This window comes from Argentina anserina, chromosome 3, assembly GCF_933775445.1.
Source record: "Argentina anserina chromosome 3, drPotAnse1.1, whole genome shotgun sequence".
Classification (NCBI taxonomy): domain Eukaryota; kingdom Viridiplantae; phylum Streptophyta; class Magnoliopsida; order Rosales; family Rosaceae; genus Argentina; species Argentina anserina.
This window is the reverse complement of record NC_065874.1, coordinates 7,328,778-7,342,270: the sequence shown is the minus strand read 5'-3', so window position 1 is coordinate 7,342,270 and position 13,493 is coordinate 7,328,778. Positions and strand designations below refer to the sequence as shown.

At 35.2% G+C, this 13,493-nt stretch overlaps 2 protein-coding genes across 2 annotated transcripts; both read left to right on the top strand.

Moving 5' to 3' along the window:
- The first annotated feature begins 8,099 nt into the window (after positions 1–8,099).
- Positions 8,100–9,380, top strand: LOC126789296 (uncharacterized). Its single transcript, XM_050515425.1, has 2 exons — positions 8,100–8,372; positions 9,081–9,380. The coding sequence occupies exons 1-2, from the start codon at positions 8,156–8,158 to the stop codon at positions 9,227–9,229; spliced, it is 366 nt and encodes a 121-aa protein (XP_050371382.1). The 5' UTR covers positions 8,100–8,155; the 3' UTR covers positions 9,230–9,380.
- A 1,601-nt stretch (positions 9,381–10,981) lies between these two features.
- On the top strand, positions 10,982–11,938 carry LOC126786931 (receptor-like protein 50). Its single transcript, XM_050512885.1, has 3 exons — positions 10,982–11,075; positions 11,163–11,215; positions 11,549–11,938. Exons 1-3 carry the CDS (start codon positions 10,982–10,984, stop codon positions 11,936–11,938), a joined length of 537 nt encoding a protein of 178 aa, XP_050368842.1.
- The last annotated feature ends 1,555 nt before the right edge of the window (positions 11,939–13,493 follow it).

The window sequence follows — 13,493 nt, the reverse complement described above, 5'->3', positions numbered from 1 at the left end:
ACCCTAGGTAGCATATTTAGCACAATAATGCCACACATCTGAGTCAAAGTAGTAATTTGATTAAAAGACAACGTCTCTCTCATCTTCTTTTTCTTCTTCACCGCCAACCTAGGTTGAGACCAGCTCCTAAAACCCCCAGATTTAACAGAGCCACAATTCTACTTGGTTCAACTATGCAAGGTGTTTACTTAATTGAGTCATCGTTGATAGTCATAACTGATATATTGTGTCCATAGTTATTCTATGTTTAAGACTTCTTATTTTGCCCTCACTCGTAGATTTGTCTCACTCTGCCGATAAAACAGTAATTCTGCAAATATGAGCTCCTGGTTTTTTTTAAAAGACTTTATTCTTGAAAAAGTTTATTACATTTCAATTACAGGCTCACAATTAGAAGCCTCATTTGTCTTTTGATCAAACCCTACTTCCCTGTGCAAAGTGGGAAATTATGAATTTTAAATCATATTGATAAACCAACTATATTATTTCTTTGAAATGATTGTGTATCGTCCGTGGAAATATACACAGGTAAATGCGAGCTACTATAACTAGAAGCCATATTTTAGTGTCAACAGCTTCACCAAAAATTGAATTTGTCAGAAATACTAATACCGTAGAAAATATAAACTGAAATAATAATATATGGGACTATGGGAGAATTCAAAAAGTGAAATACAAAAAGGGTGCGACTATTGCCACCGCATTATCTACTTTGTTCACCACATCTACTCATTTCAACATGCATTTTAAATTTAACATTAAATTTGCTTATTTCATCCACTTATTTTTCTAAAACTGTCCTTAGATGACATATCGAATTGAAAAATATAATTTTTAGAGACAATCTTTCAATTAATTTACAGCAATATAAAATGAATGATATAGTTTCCAAATATAATCATAATCTAATTCATATATTGCTTTCTTAATTATATATTTCTTTTTAATTTATTCTAAAAATAATTAAGTGTTTATCTAATATAAATGCCAAAATAATAGATTAACAACTTTGAGTGGTGGAAAAAAATCATAGATTATCAACTTTAAGCAATGCAAAAAGATTGATTTTGGTGTTAGAATTTTTATTTGTGATGTTCATCAGGTATTAACAGTAATTATTTAATATTTGAATAACGAATATCATATGAATATCGAACAGAAAAGATGCAAATTTTCAATGAATAAGAGATAAATGTTTTTAATTAGGGTAGAAAATAATAATATTTCATGGCAAATTAATTATTTTTTGTATACATATAATTAATTAGATATGTATTTTAAAAAATTGGTGTACTTAACAATCATTTTTGTATTTGGGCAATATAGTATTTCAGTAATTAAATCTTTGAGGGGTAAACAAAAGAGTTAATGCGGTGGCAATAGCCGCACTTATACAAAAAATGCAAATACAAATTACAAGAAATAAAAAAAGGAAGGTTAAATCCATACATTTACACATGATATTAGGGTAGTTAGTCTAAATCGAGGACCATAGACTTTCTTCATAGTCTTCGGTCTTCATCTATGCCCAACCTTAGTGGACCACCCATTCTCTATGACTGTGACTCAATAATTCTCAACAGTAGTCATTTGATTCATTGTTTCACTCACTTGTACTAAAACTGAGTCTAGTACTTTGAGAGGGATATCAAACCATGACCATATAGATACCCGCCATTCTTGATATGAAACTTCAATCATCGTGGTCTAGTAAAAAGGAACAATAAATGAAGTAATATTTAAAATATAATGTTAGATTATTATAGCTTAAGAATAACAAAGTTTTCACATAATTGAGTATTAAATTATTATGTAAATGCCAATTTAAAGTCTTCAAAACACTGTAAAACAACAAGAGCTAACGGAATACCTTCATAAATGTCATTGCAGTGTAGTGTCACCATTGTAACTGTGGTGTAGTGCCACAAGTGTCATTGCAGTGTAGTGTCACAAGTGTGCACCATTATTTGTATACAATAATAAAAGTGTAAATACGTACCTTGCAGGGAAAATAATTATTAAGTCAAATTTTCAAAGAACTTGTTAAACGATTTTTTATGTATGATTGCAGAGATGTGTTGTAACTTATAGCAATATGAACTTCCATTCCGAATGAGGTATATAATTTCTCTTAGAACATCCATAAGGATCATAATTTGTAGATTAGCAAAATATTCATTGCCTAGTGATATTGCCTTAATTTCTCTTAGAACATCCATCCAAATCATACTTTGTAGATTATAAAATTATTCAAGACCCAGTGACAATGTCTTAAATTCCATGCAATTATCAATCCTACACTAACAGAGATTTAACAGGATTCATTTTTTTTATCATTATCTTTTTCAACGAATCAAAAGTCACAAACTGTAATTTTACTAGCTTACAAAGGGTATGCAGAAACTCAACTCTTCCCTAACGTGTGCATTAGTTAGATTAAGAAATGACATATTGAGAATTGCTTCAATGAGGGGTAGTAAATGGTCTTCTAGTCTAGACCAATGTAGTAGTAGATTTGTGAGGCTATGCAATGAAGATATCCAATGTATTGCTACGTTTTGCAGTTTGCTTTTCAAATAAAACTTTTGAATGTGCGGAAGTGGTGGTAATTTTGTTCTTACCGGAAGAATTTTCTCTTCCTTACTTGCTCGTAAATCTAATGTATGAAGCATAGTCAAGTTTCTAATTAAAACCCAAAAGTCAATATCAACTCTTTCTTTCATATTCGATATTTCGAGGGATTTGAGTTGAATCAAGTTCCCAATAAGTCTGAAAAGTATCTCATTCTGATTCAATATTCATTACATATTGCATTTTCTGCAACTCACAAATATTTGATGATGCTTTATTCCCCTTGCTAAATTGGAAGTCAGGAGACGTTCGACTATAGCGAAACATAACAACGTTGTTATTCCTTATGGAAGAGACTTCATTCTTGTATCATTGATCCTCCTAAATTTCCATTGTGAAAGCAGTACATCTGATAATGAAAACATGTCAGTTGCAAATACAAGAAGGAACGATTCTTTCATATACCTGGGTCAGGTTGATTTTAATCCTTCTAATTTGAGAATTATCAACCGACGGGTTGACATCTCTCATATTATTTGTCCGCCGTTGTAAACATTATCAAAATTTTCTGTTTTGTCTTTCAACAAAGAAAGCTCTCGCATATGATAATGCATCTTAACTTTGCTTGATCTACTTTGTTCATTTCACTAAACAACTTATGCGGAAGTGCACAAAATTCCAAAAGATATCATTATGCAAATTCTTTTGGCGTGATCATCTCATTCTTATGTTGAGCAAAACATAATGCACAATCCATTCATCATTTTCAATGTTTAAGTTGTTACATCATATTATTAAAACTTAGAAATAATAAGATTTTCAAATGGTTAAAAATTGAATTATTGTGTAAATACCAATTTAAAGTCTTCAAAACTATGTGTCATTCATTTGGTGATTTTTTTTATGACATAACACTGTGTAAAACTACAAGAGCCAACGAAAGACATTCACGAATGTCACAAGTGTAATTTCAGTGTAGTGCGACAAGTGTCATTGCAATGTAGTATCATAAGTGTGTACCATTATTAGTTTTTCGTGCAGTCATTTTAGTATAGTGTCACATGTATGCACTATTATTTGTATAGAATGATAAAAGGATAAATATGTAATTTACTGGAGAAATAATTATTAAACCAAAATTTTCAAGAAACAGTTGGATGATTATTTATATATAATCACTGCGATGTGTTTTAATATATAGCTATATGCACTTTATTTCCGAATGAGGTATATAATTTCTCTTAAAATATCCATCAGGATCATAGTTTGTAGATTAGAAAAGAATTTAAGGCCATTGACATTGTCTTCATTTCAATGCAATTATCAATTCCTAAGTAACAAAGATTTGACATGTCTTCTTTTTCTATCATCATCTTATTCAACATGTCAAAAGTCACCAACTGTTATTCCACTAACTTTACAAAGTCTCTGCTAGATTGATACTTGACAGATTGGGAAGTGCTTCAATGTGGGGTAGTAAATCGTCTTCTAGTCTAGACCAATGCATCAATAGATTTGTGAGGCTATGCAATGAAGACATCCAAGGTATTGCTATGGTTTGCAGTTTGCCTTTCAAATAAAACTTTTCATACTTACTCATAAATCTAATGTTTAAAGCATAGTCAAGTTTCTAATTGAAACTCAAAAGTCAATATCATCTATTTCTTTCATATTCGATATGCCGAGGGCTGTGAGTTTAGTCATGTTCCCGATAAGGCTGACAGTGTCCCTTTTTGATTCAATATTCATTACACATTGCATTTCTGCAACTCACAAATATTTGATGATGCTTTAGTCCCCTTGTTAAATTGGAAGCCAGGAAACGTTTCACTATAGCGAAACATAACAACTTTGTTATTCCTTATGGAATAGACTCTATCCTTGTATTACTGATGCTAAGAAATTGAAGGTTGTGCAGACGCCCAATGTAATTGAGAAGTTCTTTAATTAGAGAGATGCTCTACAGGTTTAGATATCTCAAATTGAAAAAGTATATGATTGCATCTGGGAGTATATCGATTTAGACATCCTCTAAGTCTATTGTTCTCAACATTTGAAATGTGAAAGCAGTCCATCTAATAATGAGGACATGTCAGTTGCAAATACAAGAAGGAACTATTCTTTGATATACCCGGGCTAGGTTGCTTAATCCTTCCAATTTGTGAATTGTCAACCGACGGGTTGACATCTCATCTATTATTTGTTGGCCGTTGTAAACATTACCAAAATTTTCTGTTTTGTCTTTCGACAAAAAAGCTCTCGCATATGATAATGCATCTTAACTTTTCTCGATCTACTTTATTCATTTTACTCAACAACTTACAATGTGCTGCAGAAGTGCACAAAATCCCAAAAGATATCATTATGCAAATTATTTTGGCGTGATCATCTCATTCTTATGTTGAACAAACCATTTAATTATGCACAATTCATTGATCATTTTCTAGTAGATAACATAACCTTCCGAGAAAAATGAACAATAAAATAAGCAATGTTTAAGTTGTTACATCAGATCATTAAAATTTAGAAAATAATAAGATTTTCAAATGGTTGAGGATTGAATTATTGTCTAAATACCAATTTAAAGTCTTTAAAACTCTGTGCCATTCACTTGGTGACTTTTTTGATGACATAACACTGTAAACTACAAGAGACAACGAAAGACCTTCACAAGTGTCATTGCAGTGTAGTGTCACAAGTGTGTACCCTTATAAATTTTTCGTGCAGTCATTGCAGTATAGTGTCACAAGTGTGCACCACTATTTGTATTGAATGATAAAAGGGTAAATACGTAACTTGTAGGGGAAATAATTATTAAGCCAAATTTTTAAATAACCGATTAGATGATTGTTTATGTATGATCGTTCGGATATGTTGTTCTTTAATAGAGATTTGCATCTCCTTTCCGAATAAGGTCTATAATTTGTCTTAGAACATCCATTAGGATCATAGTTTGTAGATTAGAACAATATTCAAGGCCCAGTGACATTGTCTTCAATTTTATGCAATTGTCAATCCCTAAGTAACAGAGATTCGACATGATTCATTTTTCAATCGTCATCTTTTTCAACGAGTTAAAAGTCACCAACTGTAATTTCACCTGCTTTCAAAGCCTTTGCGGAAACTTAACTCTTCCCAAACGCATGCATTAGTTAGATTGAGAATTGACATATTGGATAATGCTTCAATGTGGAAAGTAAATCGTATTCTAGTCTAGATCAATGCATCAGTAGATTTGTGAGGCTATGCAATGAATACATCCAACGTATTACTACGTTTTGTAGTTTGCCTTTCAAATAAAATTTTTAAATGTGCGGAAAGTGGTGGTGATTTTTCTTTCACTTGAAGAATTTTCTCTTCGTTACATGCTCATAAATCTAATGTATGAAGCATAGTCAAGTTTCTAATTAAAACCCAAAAGTCAATATCAACTCTTTCTTTCATATTCGATATTTCGAGGGATTTGAGTTGAATCAAGTTCCCAATAAGTCTGAAAAGTATCTCATTCTGATTCAATATTCATTACACATTACATTTTCTGCACCTCACAAATATTTGATGGCGCTTTAGTCCCCTTGCTAAATTGGATGTGTGGAAACATTCCACTATAGTGAATCATAAGTAGATGGCACATGTTGAGCAATTTTGTAATTCCTTGTGGAAGACACTCTATCCTTGTATTACTGATGCTCAGAAATTGAATGTTGCGCAAATGCCGAATGGACTTAGGAAGTTATTTAACTTTTGTTTAAATTTCTTTGTTCATACATGTCTGAATAAGAACTCAATTTTATTGTTCTGATCGGCAAATAGTAGAACTGTAGAATGATAGTGCAAGTAACGTTGATGGTGAGCCTTTCATTGTAGTAAATAACCTTGAAAGTTGAAACAGCTGCAGGGTAATTTTAAGCATCTTCTAGCACTCTAGGTAGTATGAAATATTTATATCGGTGCAAATTGATGGTGAACTTCTCTGTGGCATAATTTGCAGTAGTAGTAACTGCAACTCTTGTGGTGATCTAGCAGAATCACAAGTACGACTATTTGCAGGGCGAACCAACGAAAAGACTGGACTCGTGTGTATGTGATCCCTTTACTTTAGAATTTTATTTTAGATTTTTATTTGAGTCTTATAGTGAATTGGCATATGATGATCTGCTATACATACGACAAAGTCAGTAAAAATGTGTTGCAAACCAGAGGGGGGTGACTATGCATGCCACCCCTAAGTCCTCTTGAAACTTTTGGTGACAAGAATTGTATTTGTATACAAGAATAAAACCCAAACAATAACATGGTTCATGATTTACCTTGCAAAATATAGATAATAAACCTTTATTAGATGAGACTGCAGAGCCTTTGCATCATCTCCTGCTCTACTTCATCCTCAACAGAACCTGTAATCCTCTTGAAGCTCAAGAACAGCTGCAGATTTGAGCCTCAAACTCAACTGAGTCACATAAAACTGCATCTACACCGTGCTGAAAAATCCTGAAGAGCTTTTTTGTAGAAATTATTAAAAAGGCTAGGGGATCGATTCTAGGGATTTTATTGTTATTAGTGTCACCTTTTGGTTCATCACATATAGCTCATCTTATGCTCTAACCAAACTATATCTGGTTTTTATTGCATCAGGGGGAATGAAAAATGATCACTTGCAGTATTACAGATCATTCATCCATGAAAACTAGCTATATCTATATGTTGTCTTCTCCATTTGTAGATTTGATCTTGAGAAATTATTTTCAGTTATATAGCTAATTCACATGGCTATGATGATGATATGATAATTCTGTAAAACGAAAAAGGGACATTGCTAAACACATTAGTATAGCAGCTAGCATTATTCTTTTAGCCTCCTAAGTTGGGAGTACTGTTGGACTAAGTATTGTGTTTTGGAACATCTCATATGTAATCAAAGGTGGGACCAAGGTATTCTTGGTGGCGATGGAATTCCTCCCATGCTTGCTGGTACAGTAGATTCATAAACCAGTTTTTAACCTTAGATTGTATTTCTATCAAGCGACAATGATTTCTTAATGGTGGAATTCAGAGTGTTTTGAATATCTTTGGATGCCATCACTGATGAGAAGATGATTAGTTTACTCACCAAGTTGTTTGCTCATAGTCTATAAACTAAATTTAGCCACAAAGTTTTTCTGATCTAAATCTTGACCTGATGTTTTTGAGCACCGTACAAACTCCTCAGCTTATCTATTCTAGTTCACTATGATGGAGTAACATTAGGAGTCGCTCATTCAAACGACTAACATGTCACAACTCACAGACAACCTATTGATTTCTAATAGAAATTCAACTTCGCTAGTTCTTCTGATCAAGCAAAGTTGAACATTCTCTCATTCGGGTTCGGGTTGACCCGCCCAAATTTCACTCCACAAAAACTAGGGCCTCTGAACTTCTAAGGACTCGAACCCGACCCGACAGATCAGGCCCAAACAACAGTGACAAACTCGCCCAAACTATAAAAACCCCCGAATCAAAACCCCTCACTCATTTCGCAAAAACCCTAAAAAAACCAAAAGCAAAAAGAGAAGAAAGCGGCGGAGCTCGGAAGCAGAGAGCAATGGCGAAGTCGATGAGATGCAAGAGAGAGAAGAGGCTGCGAGCTATTCGCAGAGACATGGTGGAGCCCTACTACGAGAAGAAAGACGAGGCCAAGCTCGCTGCCCAAGAAGCTGCCCTCGCTGCCCCTAAGCTGCCCGTCAAGTCCTCCTCTAAGGCCTCGTCTTCCATGGAGTTCACCCCCGTCAGCACCTCGACGCCGTCTGATAACGCCATGGGTATGCTTCTCTTCAACTACCCATTTGCTAGTTTTGGCTGAATTGTATTGCTTGAACTTGATGTGAACCCAATTGGCTTTGCCTTTTGTTCTAAAATAAACACGTTCGTGTATTTGCCTACAATGATCTTACTATGTATGCATCTGAAACGAGAATATGATCAGGTGCCAATGTCTTGCATATATTGTTCTCTATATATGTGGATGCGAGCTTGTGGTATAACTCGTATCGGGCTAGTATGATCCATGTAGATTAAGTTGATATAGTACCTAGGTGTTTTTTTCATGGAATTCGAAGAAGAGGGTGTTTCAGTGCTCTTTATCATTATGGTTTATCTATACGTAGTAATTGGATTTCAAGCATCCCACCAGATCATATTCACATATGAAAAGCATGAGTGAAATTTTACTTTTGGCATATATCAGTGAATTGTTCTGTCTCACCGGTTCCTCCAAGTAGATTCGTAAGAGTTATACAGTCGATACAGGATCTGATTGATTAGTATTAGATGGTCATCGGAATAGAGAGAACGCTACGTTATAGGATTGGTTTGTTTTTGGGTGGATAAGCTTGCTGTTTCACCAGCTTACCCGCGAATTAGAACATTTGACATACCACTGAAATTTTGAATTTAAACATCTACTTCAGTTCTTCACTCTTTGTTGTCTTGAAGTTTGTTGATCTATATGTTGTCTTCTCCATTTGCAGATGTGGAGATGGCTGATGGCAGTCAGACAAAGAGTTCCTTAAAGCCGTTTGGTGGGGTGGGTAAGAAATCCCAACGGGTGTTCAAGGTCGGCAAGAGAAGGCGTCACGGCAAGGGCAAGGGCTCAAAGGTTAAGAGGCGTCATATCTGAGAGGCTGATGTGTGTTGCCATCTTAGAGAGATATATAACCAGATTTTGAGAAATTGCTACTGTGGTTTACACTTAATATATGTAATCTCTGAGGCCTTTCAAGGTTCCAAATTAAAATCATTGCTTTGTACTCGTGCTAATGCACAATACTCAGGGGTTTGGTTTTTTTTTTCTCCCATATAATTTCTGAGGGTTCCAACTTCCAGTATCTGAACTGTAGATATGTTAAGCGGATCTATGTCCACCGAATTACACGTCAATTACCAGAAGTAACAAAAACATGAATCTGTCCACTTCTCCTGACCTATCTAGAACTGGAAGCTTGCAGCAGACTCTGAAGAGTGAAGACTACGGCAGGGAGTCTTTGTTGAAACAGAGCTCGACTTGTAAAATTGTGACAAGCCAGGAAGGGGAGAAACACTCATTTGCCGAGGCGTGGCTGTTATAGAGAAAATATTCAAATTGACACTTGCGGTTGGAGTCATCCAAGAAATAAATATTAGTACGAAATTCACATCAATCTTTCTCAGCTAATTACAGAGTAAGAACTTGCGAGCCAATTTTCAAAATGGGTGGAGAATGTGACTTCAAAATATCAGAAGAGGGCTATAAATTCACTTGTGCTATGCATCCCATCCATAAGCAACAAACAGAGAGCCTGATGTTAATTATGGATTTCCATGCTTACTTCAACCCCTTCTCTCGCCTCACTCTTCAATTTCTGCTCTTGCTAATTTTGTCCTCTCCATGCCTAAACAGTAGCAGTACTGTGAAATCGTGCATGGAGGAAGAGAGACGAGCACTTCTCAACTTCAAACAAGATCTCACTGACCCGTCTGGTAGGCTTTCTTCTTGGGTTGGTCACCAATGCTGTCGATGGAGAGGGATTTCATGCAACAACCGCACATGCCATGTTGCTATGGTTGACCTCCGTAATACATACACCCTTAACTCCCTTAAAAGACTTTCAGTGGAACTACACGGTGTATGAAGATACTTTTTTTTGCGCGGTAAGCTAATTAATCCTTCGTTGCTTGGCTTGAAACATCTGCGTTACTTGGATTTAAGCAACAATGACGTCAATGAGACTCACATTCCAAAATTCGTTGGGCAGCTAACAAGTTTAAAGTATCTCAATCTCTCAAATTCTCGAGAGATTCCTTCTTCTCTTGGTATCCTCTTAAATTTGAACTATCTTGACCTTCATTTTGGGCTTGATGCTGGTTTTTATTCTTATTCTTATTCTTATTCTCATTCCAAAAACTTGAATTGGCTATCCCGTCTCTCTTTCATGAAGTACCTCAATCTCGGAGGTGTAGACCTTAGCAAGACAGGAGCTAGTTGGCTACATGTTGCTAACAAGCTTCCTTCACTCTTAGAGTTGCATTTGTCATATTGTCATATCTAAATCATTCCACACTAACTACATTCCATTAATTTGATATCACTTGATGTCCTTGATATGTCAAAGCAATTTCTTTTCAATTCTTCATTTCCTAAATGAATTTTCAATCTTTCCAGCCTTTCAAAACTTGATCTAAGTTTTACTCATTTCAGTGACCCCTTAGTTGAATTTGCAACCCTTAAATTTTGCTAGAACACCTTAAGTTATTTGGTACGGGACTCAACGGTCAGGTTCCCAAATTCGTTGGAAATTTGTGCAAGCTCAAGTCATTGGATCTTTCAAGCAACACATTTGATTGAGGGTTTGAAGAGTTTTTGGGTGGTTTTTCAAACTGTTCATTTAATAGAATGGAGTCCTTAGATTTGTATTTCTGTGGGCTGAAAGGAAAGTTGCCTAGTTCGTTGGGAATGCTGAAAAACCTGCAGCATCTTGGTCACAACAGTAATCATTTTAATAGTTCCATTCCTTAGAGTGTGGGACAACTCTCTCAGCTTGTGAGCATTGATCTGCACTATAGTTCATGGGTAGGGAGTTTGACGGAAGCCCATTTCATAGATCTCACAAGATTAGAGTCTTTCCGAGTAAGCACATACCAACTTGTGCCCATCATTTTCAGTTTGACTGATTATAAGTGGATTCCTCCTTTCTAGCTCCATATACTTGAGATGGAGAACTTCCAAGTAGGCCCTGGCTTTCCTTTATGGCTTCAATCTCAAACAAAGCTCTCAGATGCCATACTTACGAATGTTGGAATCTCGGGTGCAATACCAGAGGAATGGTTGTCCAGTATCTCTTCTCAAATCTATTTGGGAATTATCTAACAACCAAATAAGCGAGAACCTTCCTTTCTGGTTCAACTTTCCAAATCTATATAACCTAGATTTAACCATAATCTATCTGATGGCCCCCTCCAGGTTTCATCAAATGGTTTGGAAGGTGAAATTCTTGAAGAAATAAGTGGTCTAATGGCATTGAGTACCTTGAACTTGTTGATGAATCTATTAAGTGGAAATATCCCCTCCAAGATAGGAAACTTGTCTCGGCTCGAAACACTTGACCTCTCCCAAAACCATCTGACATTCTTGTCTCACTTGAACTTGTTTTACAACAACTTGAGTGGTAGGATTCCTTCGGGCAGCCAACTTCAGTCGCTCGATGATCCATCCATTTATGAAGGCAATAATCCTTCATTCTGTGGGCTTCCTCTTTCAAAATGTCCAGGAGAAGATGATGATGATGATGTGCCTCATGCAAAAGACGATGTGCCTCATGCAGAAGACGATAAAGATCATGTAGTCATGTAGATGTCATTGACAAGTTTGGTTTCTATATTAGTGTTTTTCTTGGCTTTGATGTAGGCTTTTGGGGTGTTTTCGGCACGTTGATTCTGTACAAGTCATGGAGGTAAACCTATTTCCAATTCTTTGACACTATCAAAAAGAAGGTAGCACTAGCAATTGCACTGAAAGTTGCACGTTTCCATAGAAAACATGATCGGGAAAGAAGACAATGAAAAGTAGTCACTTAATATGGGTGTACGTCGTTCCCTATCTATATTATGGATAAGCAGAATGGAAAGTAGTCACTAAATGTGCACGTGTAATTGTGTAATAGGTATCAACTTTATGCATAAGCAGCAGAAAGGACAACAACAAGTCGGAAACAAATTCGCCGACCAAAATTTTTGTGCTTATTTTGTGCTCACCATTTTTAACTCATAATATGTGTCCAATTAATTAATTATTAATTAAATATGAGTTGGGAAAAAACACATGTCATAAGTTTAAAGAAATGGACAAAAAAATGGTGGTCGGTAAATTTACTTCCGTAATAAAGCCGTGTGCCTCAGTGTTTTTGGCTTAGTTGGCATTAATTCGCTTTGTAAAGGAAAAAGAAAAACATCTTAGCTTTTCAAAGTTTTAGCAGATTTTTTATTTTATTCCTCTGTTCATACCTCTCTTAATAAGAACTCAATTTTAGTTGTCAATTTGTCATATGGAAAATAGTATAACTGTAGACAATGCAAGTAATATGTTGATTGTAGTAATTAATCTTGATACAACAGGATAATTTTAAGCATCTTCTAGCACTCTTGTCTCTAGGTAGTATGAAATATTTATATCGGTGCAAATTGATGGTGAACTGACTAATAGTAACTGCAACTCTTGTAGTGATCTAGTAGAATCACAAGTACGCTAATTTGCAGGGCCAACAAAAAGATTGGACTCGTGTGTAAGTGATCCGTTCATTTTATATTTTTTAGGGTTTAGATATTTGACTCTCTTACAGTGAATTGGCATATGATGTTCTACTATACCTACGGCAAAGTCAGTAAAAATGTGTTGCAAATCAGAGGGTAGTGACTATGTATTCCTCCCCTAATTGGTGACAAAAATTGTATTTGTATACAAGAATATAATTAACCCAAACAATAACATGGTTTATGATTTATCTTGAAATTAGATGAGACTGCAGAGCCATTGTATCATCTCGATCCTGCTCTACTCCATCCTCAACAGGCCTGTAATTCTCTGGAAGCTCAAGAATATTTGCAGATTTGAGCCTCAAACTCAACTGAGTCACATAAGACTGCATCTACATCGTGTTGAAAATCTTGAAGAGCTTTTTTGTATAAATTATTAAAAACGCTATGGGATCGATTCTAGCGATTTTATTGGTACTATTTTCCTGCGTTCGTGTATGCATATACATGAGTTTATTTTACTTTTTGTGTCTTATTTGTTTAAGTTTTGTCGTTCTTTTTCTCTTTGTAAGGTGGTCTAATCTTCACTATTATATATATATTTTTTATTTTTTTAATAAACAGAACCAGACGTGGGACTGAGCCTCTCAACTAGG